Source organism: Haliotis cracherodii, unplaced genomic scaffold (genome assembly GCF_022045235.1).
Source record: "Haliotis cracherodii isolate W230 unplaced genomic scaffold, xgHalCrac1.p SCAF_7, whole genome shotgun sequence".
NCBI lineage: Eukaryota > Metazoa > Mollusca > Gastropoda > Lepetellida > Haliotidae > Haliotis > Haliotis cracherodii.
Genome location: NW_027266330.1, coordinates 48,182,553 through 48,201,159, shown reverse-complemented (window position 1 = coordinate 48,201,159; position 18,607 = coordinate 48,182,553). Strand labels below are relative to the sequence as shown.

Genomic DNA, 18,607 nt, shown 5'->3' with positions numbered 1-18,607 from the left:
ATGATCTAGCCTTAAAAGGAGATCTTTTAGCTAATGAGAATCCTGTATCAAACTATGATATGATGCCAATTTTGCATAGATTTAGAAGAGAGCGTGTGAGTTATATTTTAGCAATATTCCAGCAATTATCACGACAGGGGATACTAAAAATGGGATTCACACTTTGTACCCAAACTAAAAGGACGCTTCCGTATAATATCAGCATTAAATAATAACAGAAATTGTTCATGGAAAATTTAGGTTGTTCCTATAAAGGGTTTTAAACAACCTAAATGGGTGACATATACACCTTCTGGCATATTCAATCTGAAAGGAGCTACAGTTTTCCTAAACCCTTCAGTTAAATACCAACTATACCAAAAGTGTTGTATTTTATATCCAGCATATACTTTGCATTCAGCTGAATGTCTTTACTTGAGTACATAATCCAGACCTGACCAGGCAAACCAGTAATTCATATTGAAAGCAACGCGTCACATCGTCAGGGTACGATTGCCACACAATCAAACTATTCACTGAACCTTACCACCCCACCCAAAACGGCAAGCGAAGGCTACTTGGGAATACCTAGACTAACATCAAGTCTCTGAAATGACCCTATCTTACAGATAAAAACAGTTGTTAAATTATCTCAATAAATATAATAAGAAGGATCCCAGAGAGTCTCTTCAATTTCAGATACTGATACTGATACCACAGTAATCTAGACTTGCATGGGCTGTTTTGATCATATTTATGTCAGGGTCTGTGAATATTAAACTGGTCTAACTATGTATGTATTTAGAAATGTGTCTATACATCTCCAGACATAGACTTCAAGACCACCTTCAAATCCCAGGCTGGGGGACGAACTTTGGCATGTGATTCGTAGGAACTGCCAGCACCAAATTGAGAGCAACCCTTGAGGTGACGCTTGTTGTAGAGATAGAGAAGGAACTCGACCATAAATTGCAGTGATGCAAACATGGGGTCCTGTTTCCTTAGGATTCAAAGGAACACCACTTGTCATCATACAGAGTATGTGTCAAAGGTCTATGTGCTAAGGCAATAGCCTTCACCGCCCTTGGCACCTATGAGGGGTGTTCATTAAAGATTTCCCCTGACCCACTTCCGATGGACCTAGTGGAATGAAACTTGGCATAGGTATTAGTCTTTCTCCACATAGGAACCACCAAGAGTTACACACTTCTCCCATCGTTTTATGCAACTATGGAGTCCTCGCTTGTAAAAGCCCTCATTTTGCGTCTTAAACCAGGACTTGACTTCAGAAATCAGTGTTTCATCATCTGTAAAAAGCGTTTTCCCTTCAAAAATGACTTCATGGTTGGAAAGAGGTGGAAGTCAGATGGTGCAAGGTCAGGAGAGTAAGGAGGATGTGGAAGGATTTCATAGCCACAGGACCGCTCTTCTGTCTGGGCAACATGAGGGTTGTGTACTGGAGCATTGTCTTGCAGGAGACGGACACCCTTGGTCAGCATGCCACGCCTCTTAAGCTTGATAGCGTCCCACAATTTCCGCAGCAGTGAAGCATAATAAGCTCCTGTAATTGTGGTACCCTTTGCCAAGAAATCCATCAACACTACTCCGTGCTGGTCCCAAAACACCGTGAGCATGACCTTGCTTGCAGAGGGTTGGACACGTGCCTTCTTTGGGGGTGATCACTCAACATGCTTCCATTGCATCGACTGAACTTCAGTCTCAGGATCATAGTGATGGACCCATGTTTCATCCTGTGTGATAAGTCTGTCAAAAAAGTTTGCCTGGTTATTTTGGCACATGTCCAAAAGATCCTTTGAGCAATTGACTTGTTCCTGCTTTTAGAAAGGTGTGAGCAACCTGGGAATCCATCGTGCAGACACCTTATGCATGTTCAAATTGTCATGGATGATATTTTCCACAGACCCTACACTGATCTTGACATCTTGTGCTAACTGGCGAACAGTTATACGTCGGCCTGCCAAAATGGCGGTCTCCACTTGATGGATAGTGTCCTCATCAATGGCTGAATGGGGGCGACCAGGAATGGCAGCTGTTTCCACAGATGTCCGACCACACTTGAACTGGCAATGCCAGTGTTTAACAACGTGAAGAGTGAAGACCTGCCGCCTGAGCCATGGAAGACAGGAACATGGTTTGCATCCAATGAATCAAGGCGTGATCCAGATACAATGCCGAAAGGGCCGAAACCAGGAGGCATGAGAGGGTGCAGCGCTGGGCATGACGGCAGGCATGAACGCTGTAGACGACGGTGGGGAGGAAAGGCACTGCTCCAATGGTGAAGATTGCGGTGTGGTTGGGGATAATAAAACCTCAGTGTCTATGTGACCTCTGTAGACAGAAGTGTCCATGTGGTAGGCCATCTGGGGATGACTGTGGGCTTGTTGGGTGTGTCGTTTTCTCAAGACCAGATGGGAGAGAGAGCGGCAAAGATCGCGACGTGATGAAATAGACAAACAGGGGACCATGCAGTCAGCACACAAGAGGTGGGGATCCCAAGCTGATTAAATGCCACGACAGTGTGAGCGACGCGGCATATAATTTCTATGAAATAGACAAACAGGGGACCGTGCAGTCAGCACACAAGAGGTGGGAATCCCAAGCTGATTAACTGCCACGACAGTGTGAGCAACGCGGCATATAATTTCTATGAAATAAGATAGGCATATTGAATTATCAAAGTACAAGACATGCAAATATGATGTGACAAACACAAGATTGCGGACTAAACAACATACGTGCGAAGTATAAAGCGTGGGAAGTACAGTAAATCTGAAAGGACCACACTAGTGAACCATACTATAATATGTAGAATTGAGAATGTATTGGTTATCAAACGATAAACAAAGTATAACAACTTCTGCAGTCAGGACCTCTCACAGATGCATCTTCCTCATCAGAAAACAGCAGTAAAAGCATCACGGTAGTAATGCAGGGTAAGACAAAAATTATAAAGGAATGTAATACATACACCATTATTTTCTTAGAATATTGGATCTGCGTACCAAGTACGATTCTTTCCTGTCCTGCGTACCACCGAGTTCTGAATACTCTCTACATAAACCCCAAATCCTACATACCAACATGGGGATAGTACCCCTGTCTCCCTCTCATTATTGCAGTCAACTTTCTGGCAAATGTTAAGCATTTTAGGGTTTAAATAAAATCAAACTGAACAACAAACAAAATATCAAGAATTTTAAGAACTACTAGTACTACACCAAATGTGACATGTTATGCATGGGCTTTCTATTCAATTACCTATAAGGCCATATTTCAATTACCAAGTTCCACAGACATTTCAGAAAACTATTACAAATAGAAAAAACAGTTATCATAATGTGATATCAACAGAGACACTTTTAGAACAAAAAATAAATAAACACTTGTTCGAATGCAATATCCATTCACTAGTTCCATGTTTCTGTTTCCCTTTTGTTTTGGCTTCCTCTACAGAGTTCAGTTACACCGGCGGAACCCCGGGGATTAGCACGGTAGACTATTCAGGGGGTCCATTTCATTACTCTGGCAAAGTTTTCAACACACTTTGTGAATGTTGTGGTGTCATCAAAAATAAGACTGTACAACTAACAACATAATGGTAATGTGTAAAACACACAGACCCAAACTGAATTTGAAATGCATGAAATTCCTAAACAACTGTCAAAAAAAAACCATGTGCCAACAGACTTTCTACAGAACTTTTACAAATAGACCACGGCGGCCATACTGTCCACCAAAACACAAATGTAAGTTTACCAAGGTTCCTACAAAATTATGACATCAAGTGTATCTTATAGAGCATATGAATGCAGGTTAGTTCATGACATAGTTTACAGACTCACTGACAAATGTGGTATAAAATTAAAAATCCAAGATGTCTTATTTTCCTCCAGCAAGTAATGATTAGACTTCAAAGTAGGCCAAAACAGGAATGGACGTAACCTGTTGCATTTCATCAAAAGAAAACACCGCTTCATTTCTTCTTTAATGGCCCGACCAATAATTTCATGACTTCCTAAACATACATTTCAACAACTGACGAAATGTCATTTGGCAAAAACTCTGAAAATTCAGTGTAAAAGCAAGATGCCTTACAATAAGTAGGCCATACAACCATTTCCCCCGACCACCGCAGCTGAATGACTGAATGGGTGAAAGTGTGCTGTTAGTTGGGTTCCAAGCACTGATAATATAATTATCTGTATATGGCTTCTAGAATCTGTAGAATGGCTTGCTTGATATAGGTACCAGCACCTGTACCAAACTGTACACTGAAAGAACAAAGAAGTGAATCTGGTCTTCTCTGTTAATATCCACTTTACAGTCGTCTGCTTGACATAAGAGGACATCGATGGTATCCATGTGATACTCAAATGTCCCCAAAAGATAATGCAATGGCAAAAACAAAAATGTCGTTAGTTCTGAAAAGCATAAAAGTATTTTCGGCAACTACAGTGGGGAAGATGAGTTCCTGCGATGATGTCTCAAAGAGCCGAGAACATTCTTTTAGTCATAATAATTTCCGTGCATTTTTCAGCTGCCTGTAGCCTGGGGCTTCAGCAAACACTCCAAAACATTTCTCACAAGCAAATATCTTTTTCAACATAAACACATATTATTATTATGTTTATGCCATGAACATATCCGAGTTCCATAATCAAAAACTTTAGATATTTTCTCTTCAGAAGTTTTTTGAACATTTCCTTGAATTCAAAAGTACCACATACTTTCAGGTTCAATTTTAGAGCTGCACATCCAAACTTCAGCTTCATATGTTCTGAGTATGAGAGGAAAAGGATTTCTCAGAGCTAACATTTTTATATATGTTCCCAAATAATTAACTTGGATCTTTATATACTATATATACAATACTGGTTTTGACTTGTGAACAAAAGCAATTATCTTGTTGTGAAAAGCGAACAACCTATTCTTACATGAATTCACGCTCTGTCATGAAGATAGCAACAAACATATTGACAGCCATGAAAACAGAATCCAATGGAACGTGAGGATGGGATCTGCTTAATTAGATTTAGGCAACCTGAACAGTGGCTTTGCACTGATGGTAAATCTGGCCTGATAGCACCTGAGGTGTGAGGCTGATACCAGTTTGTGTACAACTACATCAGGTTGCTGCTGAAGACGAGACAGAAAGGATGTCATGATTGAAATAGAAGGCAACCCTTTTCACTTTGTTGGTTTGTATAAACTCCCACGAACTCAAATGTGTGTTTATTTTGGACTAAACTTCTCAGGTGCAGCTTAAACACATTCTGTTTTTTAGATATGGAGGAATTTGGATCTTGGTGCAGACATATTGCATCAAAAGAGAGACAATGTACAGTTTCTGATAAATTTCGAGAAATACAATATTGCACTTTACAAACCTAAACTGTTTTCTTGGACTAGATCAAACTGGGTATTTGGAGTTTAGAGTAAAGGCCTGGGTCAGTATGGGTCCCAGAACTCTATTGCTTGTTAAACAATGCCATCTAAACTTTGATTCCTTGGTCAGGTTCAGTGGTTGTTTGTGAGTCATTTTACCCTGCATTTAAAGTTGCTGATGATGTCTAAGACTGAACATTCACAGTAGAAAAACAACACTGTGGTAATAATCTGGCTGATTGCGTGATATTATGCCCAACAGCATGGGTAACTGATCATACAAACAACACTGGATTATTCAGACGACACAGTGACACAAATGGAATAATTCTGACTGCTGCCAAAATTAACTCTCCCATGAAAAAAAACCTGTGAAAATATTTACAATGAACATCATTCATCGCATGTTGAAGGGCTTTGTAGATTTAGCCACCCTGGCTGTGAAGTCCACACAGGACAATCACCAAAGTATGAGTGATTGAACAGTGGATGAGATTAATGAATCAGGAACCTTTTCATTCAGTACATTCAAGAAATTAATCAGACAATAGCAGCACAACCTGCTTTCATCTGCTGTCTCGTGAAGGGAGACCTGCTGATTTGTGAAGCAAATTACACTGGAACCCATTGCCACCTCAACCTTTAACAGCAGCCGGAGTAGAGTTTACAGTGACAAGAACCAAGACTATAGAACTATAGAACAAAGGTTGCAAGACTTGGGCACTCAAGTGGGCTCAATCAGAGTTATTTATAATGCAGATGAGGTGACCAGGACTTGAGACAAGTTAATCTGACCCTTCGGATGTGCAGACTGGCCATAGCTCCTGGTTGGCTGTGGTTGCACAGTGACCAATCAGACAGCCGAAAAGACCTCTAGTCCCAATGTGATAAGTCTGCCAACATAAATAACTGATTGGTGAGGAATTGGATTGGTGGTGTTTCTGGCAGATTCTTCATTATACCATTAACATCATACTACAGCATTGAGATAACAGTGATAGTACTGACAGCTTGGCAAGGAAATAATTACACTGCTTGTATGTGGAAAATGTCAACTTTGACTGACTTGGTGACAAATACAACTTGAGTTCACACAAGTTTCTAGGGATTCTGTTTTGCCATGTGGTGTCTCCTCAAGCAGATGACTGTTTGAAAAATTATGCCTCTGTTCACCCAGCAGTGTAAAGGAACCCTGTAGGATGCGGTCAGTTACTCAGCCTTGAAGCACCTCACAGGTAGCTTTGGTTGTATACTCCCTAGGGAGCTGGGAAAAAATATTGAGTGCATAATGATCCACTGACCGGGGTAATAACGGTGTTAGCGCCTTGAGCATGCATCAACAGATGGCTATAGCCAGTTACAAATTTATTATTAATTTTTATTTAATTCAAAGACCCTTCAGTACTGAGGAAATCCGGTGTATCTAAGTCACAAGAGTTATATAAAGTTATGTAGTCAGCACCATAACAGTTTAAAACCGTAGCCTGTAGGGTAAGATTGTGAATTTTTTTAGATAAATATCTGGATGACAGTGTTAGCAACAATCCTTGCTGTAGATTAAGGCAGACACAGCCAAGCAGTAGACTGGTCCCCAATTAAGTACTATTTAATAACTAAACCATCCAAATGTTGTTAGTCAGCTTTTGTGATAGGTAGTCTGACCATGGATCAGGGCTTCACTTCAACTTGAACAGTTGCATCACAGCACATCAGTTTAATGAAGATGGTATTCCTGGAGTGAAGCATGTCAGAAATGTTCACTACTTTCATAAAGTCTGAAGATCATGGATTAGGTGCTGAAATGAAAGTTGTCATTCAATCAGTTACACAGGAAGTGCAAACAAACCATTTTGAGAAAGTGAAAAACAGAGTTGCATGGCATGTTGCAAACAATCAAATTCCCAACCACCCACTGATCTCCAACAACCTACCACTCGCGCCCACACCGCCCACTCACACGTCTCCCCAAGCAAGTCAGCCCTTCTACACACATTATTGGAAAAAGGTACTATGTCCTTATGCTTAACTCATAAAGCTGCCTTATAGACTTGTCCTAAGTCTTCATTAACGCTACTGTCTCCAGGTATAATTACTGTAAATCAGTCACCAATTTAACACACTACTCCAAGGAAATGTAAATAGTCCACATCCAAACAGTATGTGTACCCCGGTATGTCATCAATATCCTTTGTACATGACCAACTTAAATTAGGCCTAACATGTCTTCAAACAAACCCCCATACATGGCTTATCAAGCACACATGATGACATCAAAGAAATCAGGAGACAACATTAATATTGGGATAACGAATATCTTAGTTGAAAATCTCCAGAGAGTTATGGCAGCTTTGGCAGCATGTTCTAATCACATTTGACCAGCAGGTGCCTGGGTAATATTCTGTACACTATGTAAGCTGGGAAATTGTCAGTATGTTGGCCCTCTGAAGCCCTCAATGCATGAGTCCGAGATCAAGCCAAAGTGGCCTCACCTATGTCATCTACAACCTTTGATGGCTTGCCTTGTCCAGATACCATTATTGGATTTGTGCACTTGGAGGCATCGTGGTACCGTCATTGTGGTGCTGTCACAGACTGGGCCCAAGGACTTTGCCATGCGCTCAATAAAGATTTCATGTGACATTTAGATCACGACTTGGAAAATTGATATGGAAGGAGATGAAATGGAAACAGGGACATTTTTTTCAGGTCATATCAATGGAATCTAAGTGTACAGTTTTGTTGCATTAGATGCATGACTGACCTGGTTTGAACAACTAAAACAATATGGGGTGATTAACACTGCCATTCCTCTTTGACATTTTTTAAATTCCTGGTCAAGGTTACAGTGCTCAAATAGTCAAATGTTATGGCAGGTTTAAAGTCTGTCAATGAGGTAGTGGGAGCAGTCTGTACAAGCAAACTTAATCAGAGGCTGAAGGTAAAAAACAACAACTGCACTTCCGATTGAGTGACCTGCTGTTCACACCATAATGATCAGATTTATTTCAAACATTTTAAGATCAACTCTATCACATCAGGACAGATGGGAAAGTGAAAAAAAAGGCGTGTTCATTAAGTATTGCCCTGCTTTATTCAATGTTAATAGCAGCCTTGGCACAGACATGACTTCAAGGGTAAGAGAAAGAGATTAACCCAATGGTGTTTCATCTCTCAAAGAGACAATAAGATCTTCTAGTGAGTGAGTTGGGTTTAACGCCGCTTTTAACAGTATTCCAGTTATATCACGGCGTGTCAGCTTAATGTGGGAGGAAAGCCCAAAGTGATGCAGGTCTCAGACATTTACCACTTCGTTGAAACCCATGAGCACGGGTATGGTGCTGACAAACCTAGCAACATAAACGGGGTGAACTGGGATTCGAACCCACAATCATAGGTTTCTGGCGTGCCCAAGGGACACAACTCTGCACAGCTAATTGCAGCGCCTTAGACGACTGGGCCATCCGTGCCCCCTAATGAGATCTTTAATATGTCATTACCTTTTAAGTCCATTCTGACTAATGTTGCAGTGAGTGAGTGAGTCCACTGAGATACCACGCCGCAGTTTAACATGGATACCACACTCAGACACAGTGTACTGACTCTGAGATGACCAGTCCAGTTTAGCCGCTTAGTGCTAAGCACCACGCAAGATAACAAGTACCATCTTTTAACATCTTTTGGTTTGAAGCAGCTGGGATCAAACCCCCTACCTTCTGCTCTCTGGGCAGATGCTCTACCACTAGACCACGGGGCAGTCTGGATGGATTGAGAACTCTCACCCCACAATACCTACAAATTGACAAAACCCACCCACAATCCCTTTGTACAAAACCTGTATTTTCCCTATTTACTGGCCACTTGCTAGCATTCAGCAGTAAGGCAACTGACATGTTACACAAGGGCTCTAATCCATCACCTGGACCGTCTAGACAAGCCGAAACCTTGCTTCTTCCTCTCTCTGACATGCTCACTTTGGACTTCCTGTGAAATGTCCTCATCTCGGGCAAGATTCAATCACAACCATCGACGACAAACCCATCATTATCTGTGACGAGGGGTCACTACCAACATGGCCAACCAATCAAATTTGACCTTTTCCTTTCCACTTCCAACATAGTTCCTATGGTTTTCATGGTTATTCTCTCTGGTAGTCTTTTGTTGGGGGAAGGAATTATTTGACATTTTCTTCATTATTCCCTGACAGTAAGCCAGCCAAACTGACAGAGATGCTGAAGGTTTTGTCAGGCAGGTTATTTTTAGACAGATTCTTTTGCCTTAATCTTTTGCTAAAGGCTGATTGATCCCAAAGAACCAAACAGTATAAATGTTGGCACTTATGATGCTACACTCCAAATAAATCCATCTGGATTTTCATGAAACAGCAAGAACAAGCCCCATAATTACAACCATGTCAGCTGTTCAAAAATATAAATGATTTAGTCAGGATTTGGCCACAAAATCAAGTTTCCTTCAGAAACCTGGTGTTTAGGTTTACATTACAGAAATAGGATTGATGTATTGAATCAGGAGCACAGAAGCCCGTCACAGAAATCAGATCTAGATAGGGATGAAATCTCCAGCAGTAACAGTGCAAGACACACATTCAACCAGTCACCACCACTGGCTGGTAATGGATTGGAATGTCAACAAATTCAATTCAATTATTGCAGACAAAAATCAGTTGTACTTTCATCAATGTTATAAATACTATCTGAACAAAATAAGATAGAAACGTAGAAAAGCAACAACCAAAGATTCTGAAAGAATGACCACCAGTGGAACATATGCCCTCATCAAAACACATGAAATGAAAAGGTAAATTTTAAAGTAAATGTGTTTCTTTCCTGAATGATGTGATTCAGCAAAAGGGCAAAATATACAAACAGAAAACTGTAAGTGTAAAGTGAAGACCTGATATAGCAACAACGAGATAATATTTTGAACTCTTAAAACCATTAAGGTCAGAAGCAGGCTTACACTCTTATATTTGAATGTCTTCTGAACTAAACATTCAGTATCTTCTTGATGTTTTTTCCTGCAAACTTGTTTTTTTCCACAAAAATTGGACATGTTTAGCAGATACCAAAATCAAATCTTTTTATTAAATTCATACCAAGTACAAAGATATTGAACTGTCATAAGAAAGTACCATAAATTGATTATCTATGATAAAAAGCTGGAGTTACAAAGAAAACTCGCAATAAGAAACATCCATTTATTGCTTTGATAAATCTATATGTGCCACCCCATGCAAATGTCACAGAGGCTATTGTGACAAAAATCATTAAGATCAACAATCTGTTTTTGCCACACAAAAAGTACAAAATCAGTCTGATGTCACAATAGGATTGGGTATGTGTTTGATCTCACTGCATGCCTCATCAGACAAAATGAAGATGATACCGACCTGGTAATGAAGAGACATGTAGGATTATTTTCCCAGTTTGTCAGGACGCTATGTCAGAAACAATATTACAATTCTGCAGACTGGCAACCACTCCTCACTGAAGCACACAAGAAACCTGACTAACATAAAACTAACTATGTTCAAACAAACAGCAAAATCTACATCAAGAATGCAATACCGAACACCTTCTGCTAATATGGAAGGGATTGGCACAAGCTCCCTCCTCAGTAATGGCTTTGAAGTTTTTCAGACCCCCGTTGTAGTCGCCTCTCCAAAATAACAGAGATTTGGGGGCATGTTTCCCCCACAAGAGTTTGAATCGCAAGTTAACGTTATTTTTAGTTACCAAAGTTTATGAAAATATGACACTTTAGTTGAAATGGGGCACCGATGGATGTCACTGATGAGGTTGTTGCAAACCATTATGGAAGCCCTATTTCCAAGTACTATTTTTACGTTGATGTTCATTTTTTTATGTTCAGATGAATTGATTTGATATTCAATTTCCAAGTTTAATCATATTTAACCATACAAATGCAAGCTAAGTTTTTGTTCTGCTTGCTTTGAGCTTATCATCCTATTTTTCAAATAGTAATGCTGTTGTGTGCAGCTATATCATTATTATTATTATTATACATTTCCATACCACAGGAATCCAGGTACTAGTATCTGCTCAAATGCAGTTTCATTTTTTCCCTGACCAGTGGATCTGTTCGCATTCCGGTTATCATTCTCAACTCTCTGGGGAGTATACAATATATTAATAGCAAACAAACATGGGTGATAGAAAATGCATGTGTCTACCAGTTACAAGTATTTTATAATATAAGTAACAAAACTAGCAATATTCAAACACTCTCACAGCTGGGGACATCAGCTTAATGGTTGTGGGAATCAACCCTGGTGTTTGTCCTCACAAGTGAACATTTTTACCACTAGGCTATCCCTCCAAACCTGGCAATTAGCTAAAGATGATTCAAGCATCCAAATAGCCTCCAAACTTTTCCTTTAATCCAGATTTGGCAAAACTGCATTTTATGAGATTTATGGAGTCTTATTACTTTGTTAAATGTACCAACATACCACTAATAAAACCTCTCAGTAAGATTTTCCAGTGGCACGACTTAGTCCCACTGCAGGCCAGCTCCGACCACTGGATGACCTACTCAAGCTCCGAATCAAAGTGGACGGTGGGATTGCCTAACAGATTGTATCTCCTCAGTAAGAGGATAACTGGTTATGAAAGATGTGCATGAATACATTCAGACAAATCTTGTTGAATTTCCCATCGTGGGAGTATTCCAGACTTGAAAATCACAAACCTATGACAGGACAATGCTGCTAATCCCTTGGAAAGTCCCTAAAGCTCTCCGGGGATATAGATCCGTGATAAAGCTTGACATCGTGTTCGTTTCTCCATTCACTATGGTGGATCGTATGTCACAAATAATCCCCTTCACCTAACAGCATTTGATTTTGTAGCAGACAGATACATTTTAAATCAATATCGTATTGTATCATTATCAACAAGACTGAAATTTCCTGTCATTCATGTTGATCTGTTGAATACCTTAGACCTCATGACCTTGCTACAGATTTAGCTTCATATATCCATATGATGTATGCTGTTGATATCTGAAGCTAACAGAAAAATAGTAGGGATGGGTATTGGAGGTTTAAAGTGTAACACAATATTTTGTGATGCACAAGGCCTTATTGTGATACGTATCACGGTATTTTGTATAATTCTAAATTTTGAATTCAGAAGCAATCTGATACATTAAGGTACGAACAGAAGTTCATAAACGGAACAAAACAAGATGCTGGTACAACATAATGTTTACTTGGTCAAGATGCATGCTCCTGGGCAGCGAAGGCATTTGGCAAGTATATAACATTAAACACATCATAAAAATCGCTTTTTGAAATCACCCGATATATTGAGCATAAAAAATGACAATGTGACACTTATCGAGAAAAAAATGAACCTCAATTTACCGATAATACATTCTTAATAATTAGATTCTAAAATGTTTGAAATTCAGATTTCACATATCACTCAAAAACTGGATGATCAGCCAAAATATTTTACAAAGAGCGGACACCCACATTTGTCCTTTCAGATTTCAAGAGCAAAAAGAATCTAACCAACTGTTTATAACATCTCCATCAACAAAATCAAATCTGTTCAAATCAAGTGAATATCGCAAGTGAATCTTATTTGTAATGATAAAAAGGCAACATAGGAGAGTCAGGGTAATTTCCTCTTGCTAAATTGGATGCTCAACATCAAAGAAGCTTTTTTGTTAGTCCATCCAAATGAAACCAGAGTAGACACATCAAAAGAGTTAAATGAATGAACTCCCCATATTTTATTCTCCACTGTGTAATGCAGATATATCTGGATGCCAAAGCTACAGAGTTCTCAATGAATGGTATCATCTATCCCTTGACGGTTCGGATGAGTTCCTCTGATCACCTGTAGTGTATCACACAGGGTGCTCGTTAGTAACTTCACATAACGTCAGTGAACTGACTGACACTCTACTGAAGCCCTGCGTCTAGGATTGAGCAGGACCAGACTGACAAGACACTGATGACACAGCTTGGACAGCATTTCACTCTTATCCCCATGTGTTAGCAATATTCCAGCTATATGATGGGGGGGGGGGGGGGGGGGGGGGGGGGGTGTAAATAATCGTGTTTGGACCAGACAATCCAGTGATTGATATCATGAGCATCATTCCACGCGATTGGGATTGATGACATTCTTCAACCAAGTCAGCGAGCCTGACCCCCCGATCCCCTTAGTTGCCTCTTACAACAAGCATAGTCGCCTTTTACGGCAAGAATGGGTTGCTGAAGACCTATTCTACCCCGGATCTTCACGGGTCGCACTCTTTGTGAAACCCCCAAGCATGGCTGGCATTGTCAAGGCAGATCTGGGATTCAAACTCAGACCAGCAGCAGATCTGACAGTTAGGTACACAACTATCCACAGCAAATGTAATTAATAACCCTTTACAAAAATAAAGGATATGAATTATATTATGAGTCCGAGATCACCCACAACTGAGATCATACATCTGACATAACAAATAAAATTCCCTTCATTTCTCACTCTTGTTACAGAGTCAGTATTGCAGCGGACTGGTGATTGATAACTTATGTCTGTGACAGATATTATCAATAGTGCCCACAATCCCTCCTACCATTTCCTTGTCTCCTAGCTGCACAGTAGAATCTCTAATATGAACTACAGATTCATAATCTTGCGAAATGTTCCGACTGCTTAGTAACATAAAGATATTTAATTAGGATCAATACTGCTGAAGATATTTGAGAGTGTAATCTACTTTTGCTATTAAACTCATTGTAGATTCACCCAATTTAAATTGTGCATTCAATCACAGCATCAAAAAGAAAAGGTTTTGCTTGAATTTTGAACAGGTGTTGGTCATTTAACAGTGCAATGTGAATGTTGAATTCCTGTAGAGAGTTTTGTCGTAGTCACCAGTATGGCAACCTCTTCATAATTAATTGGGAAAACAAAAGATCTTTCCCTGCTGGAAGAACAACTTTCCTTGGCTAATTGTCAACGAGGATGAGAACAAAATCAAGCAGTATGTGTATGTCCACTTGCAAGGAGTGAGTGAGTGAGTGAGTGAGTGAGTGAGTGAGTGAGTGAGTGAGTTTAACGCCGCTTTTAACATTATTCCACTTATATCGCGGCGTGTGAGCTTAATGTGGGAGGAAAGCCCTAAGGGATGCAAGTCTGAGACGTTTACCACTTTGGTGAAACCCACGAGCGTGGGTATGGTGCTGATAAACCTAGAAACATAAACGGGGTGAACCTCGAGTCGAACCCACAATCATCGGTTTCTGGTGTGCCAAAGGGACACAACTCTGCATGGCGAATCACAGCGACTTAGATGACTGGGCCACCAGTATCCACCCCCAACAGGTGCCAGATAAGTTCCATAAATATTCCAATGGGCCATCAAAATAAAATGAGTATAAATCATTCTCCACTGTAGTCATTTGTCTTAATTGTTCAGTCCAGAGAAATACCTGGACTCACAACTTCTTAACCCGATTGGCAATATAATCACACTTGCCAATCCTTCTAGATTCTTGGAATTAATCTGAATTTTAACCACTGCTTTCTCACTGTAATTTTGTCTGTCAAAATGCCCTCTAAAGTGCTGAACATATCATGGCAACCATTTGACAATAAAGGGAAAAAGTGTGTGGGTTTGATGTTGCTGTAGAAACAGTTACAGATCAGTTTGCAAAAGACATTAAAAACTGAAACACGTGACACAAGGATATTGTAGTCTGGGAAAAACACCAACGACATTGATTCATACATGAACTGTAACATATCATTTTAAGCAACTGTTATGTGCAACAAACTTTTTCAAACGCTTAATGCTCCATGTATCCTTGACATTTTGCCCATGACACAAATGTTCACAACCTTTCTTCTGTTCAGCCAGCAATTACATCTTTATTTACACCAATATAGACCAAAATTATGAAAAGAAAATTCTTAATGAAAAAGTTTAACAAAAAGAATTCTATTTATAAATTCTTAAGTCATATAAAGAACAGATATCTTCAAAAATCAAATATCATTACTGTCACGCTGACAGCACTTCAAAAACATGGTTGTGCATCGTAGCAATCACGACCATCCTCTGCAACAGCTTGCCTCGTCCCTATGGAGAGTCTGTACGTAAGGGAGTACAAATTGTCTCTCGGTTAAGTTTCAGCTAATTCAATACAAAGGGAGCTAATGCAATCCTGTGTAATCATGTCAGCGTATTCATCCATTATGTCGTCCGCTGCTCTCCGAGGTGATGGAAAAACTACACAGCGCAAAGGTTGAGCAAATACGGTAGCTCCAAGAGTGCCTCAGATTCTTACAGTTTTTCTAGCCCTGTGAATAAATACAACTCTATAGACTGATCAGTGATCTTGGATTAGAAAGTGTCAAAGTTTTACAGAATATGCAATCAAGCATTGCAGTCTAAAGTGAGTTGAGTTTTAATTCAAATCACAAGGCAACGACAGAGAACAGAATTCATTAACCGCCATCCTCGAAACTCTTCGCCAATGAATCATTTAACTTCTGCCAGAGATCAAATCAATAGAAAACGATGCTTCAAAGAGTGAAAAAGAGAATTACACGTAACAAAGAGCCCACTTTTAACAAATTCATTAGTTTTCTTCCTAAAAGAGCGAATTAAAAAAGGTATCCTCAATTAACCCCAGACAACATTCCATCTTCTGCTAATCAATGCACCACAATATCACACAAGCACTTCATTCCCTCCTAAAACACAAGAAAGAGTCTCTTAATCTTGACAATCCCCGAACATACTGTAAGACTAGTTCTGCCTAACGACCAAGTAGTCCTAAGTGTCTCCCAACATCAATACAGCTCAATATTGACAAATCCATGGAATGGTAAACTAGTCTTGGCGGGTCGCTGGTTGCTGGCACGAGGGTAGTGCACTGCCACACCTACCAGCAGGTAACAGAGAACACACTCCAGCCCTGATACAATGATAGCAGGCTGTACAGGGATGGGAGGCTATCGTCCTTAAAGATGAGGGCTCTGCAGTGTATCTCTCATTCATTCGCTGACTGCCAGCGTAGATAGTCACAAGGCCTGTAGTGCTGAAGAGTCTCTGGCTTCATGTACGCAGCATCTGTGTGCACGGGCAAATTTCCACCAGATTGTGTCATCCCATAACCATGCCGGAGGAGTGTTCATTACAAAATCAGTGATTTGTTTATTCGGCATTCAACGGATGTGTCTTGAAAAAGTCAATCGCTTTTAAAGCTGTGTTTGAAAATCATTCATGTAAATCAAATTCAGGTGAATATTTATAAAGTTAGAGAATTTTCATGCTTTTGGAAACAGTATAATGAACATTTGCGGTACCAGTGTTAATCTAATCAAGCTGGGCTATCAATGATATCAAACAGCCTTCATCCAGCCAGCTAGTGGAACTGGGTATCGGGCTATCTGAGGTAGCAATTAGAAGCTTCTACCAGAATAACCAGGGTTGTGTTGAAGTGTTGTGCCCTTGATTTACTATGAATAGCAAGGATAACATCTTTAGCATCCAATCATGCCAGCAGAGAAGATGGTCCATCTGACAGTTTAAGTGTCACAGCTTACACCAGCTACTGGTTTGCATTGGATTCACAACCTGTCACCAGAAGGAAGACTGCTTCGATAGCCTGGTGTCAGTTGGGTTCAATCTGGGATGAAAATGACAGGAATATTTCATTTGGGATTATAAAGCTGAGTAGATACCTAGATATCTGTGATGTACAGTATGAATGGTAGTCATGGAATTAACGACTGGAACCAGACAAGAGTTGCATATCTGACATGGAATTTAACAGAGAGGAATCGGACTCAAATAGCAGAGGAACCCAGCCTACGATGGGGTATCTTCGGGCTCCTCATCATCATCCTGTTTTCAGCGATGGGCAACCTGCTGGTGTGTCTGGCCGTGTGCTGGGAGCGACGCCTCCAGAACATGACCAACTATTTCCTAATGTCGTTGGCCATCGCCGATTTCCTCGTCTCTCTACTTGTCATGCCTCTTGGCATGATCGTCGAGCTTTATGGTAAGTTGCAAATAAATATCATGACCCAGCAAAAACTTAACCTACATTTTTGACAGAAATTATTGCGTCTCCATGAGCTAAAGCATAAAAGTTATATATCTTCAAAAACAAAAAGTTAATTAACCCTTTCAGCAAGAAAAAAGGTTCACTCAACCCCATCATCCTGTATCAATTACATCACAATATTCATATCATTAAAATGATTCCATTTTAACTACTGCCATAATGACTTTAACTGTGTAGACAAATAATGACTATAAATAGATTTAATACAATGTTATGTTTTAATGCAGCATTCTTATATAGTATAGTATCATCATCAACAACTATCCATTATAACAACAATATTTCAGTTAATGTGCAATGGTTTCGAAGTAACATTTATTACTTCATAATTCTCTTCTTGTCAACTTTCTATTACATCTTGTCAAGGGTTTGAAGAATGCATTTCCAATAATGTTCTCCTAGATTACAAATATTTCTTGACATTTAACGCTCATGTATGACAAGGACAATGGATGTCAGTGTCCTAGACAGTCTTCTAGAATGACAATCAAGGATGGGTAACAACCATAAATTACGTCAAAGTAACAGCTGCTAGTGTCAATTAAAACTGGATTAATGTGACAGACAGCATATTACAAATAATTTCTGAAACTATCTGCCTACCATATCCGCTTTGCCTTATCACATTATATGAAAAAAAGTATATCTATTCACAAGTCTGTTCAAAGACCTTGAGTTTCGATAAACAATTGATGTTTCACAAAGTATTGAATTAAATAAAGGGATTTATTAAGATCAATAAAGCATCACAAATACCTGGTGCCATCATTATAATATTGCAATGATATGTGAGCGGAAGTAGATCAAAATATGTGTTTATTTAACCCAAGCAGTAAACTGACTTAATAACATAAATTATGTTAATATTAGAAACTGTTTCAGTATTTGGTTTGGCTAGATGTGTAGATCTAGACATTGAAATCAGTGGTTGTCAAACCATGCTATTGTCTCAGTCTGGGTGAGACTGCAGATTAATGCACTTCATCAAATTTGGAGTTACACACACACAGGGGTTTTGAATGATTGCCAAAGGACCCAATCATTGTCTTCCTGTAACATACTAATTCTCTTTAGAGTAAAACACAAAATAACAGCAGT

General features: G+C 39.6%; 2 protein-coding genes across 2 annotated transcripts in view; one reads left to right on the top strand and one right to left on the bottom strand.

Moving 5' to 3' along the window:
• LOC139447338 (26S proteasome non-ATPase regulatory subunit 1-like) overlaps window positions 1–18,607 on the bottom strand; it is a 328,509-nt gene that overhangs the window by 210,584 nt on the left and 99,318 nt on the right. The window lies entirely within an intron of this gene.
• Window positions 16,451–18,607, top strand: part of LOC139448270 (D(2) dopamine receptor A-like) — a 46,339-nt gene continuing 44,182 nt past the window's right edge. Inside the window, exon 1 of the mRNA XM_071229802.1 lies at window positions 16,451–17,443. Within this exon, the coding sequence (XP_071085903.1) occupies window positions 17,137–17,443 (307 nt within the window). The 5' untranslated portion in view covers window positions 16,451–17,136. The remainder of the gene's footprint in view (window positions 17,444–18,607) is intronic.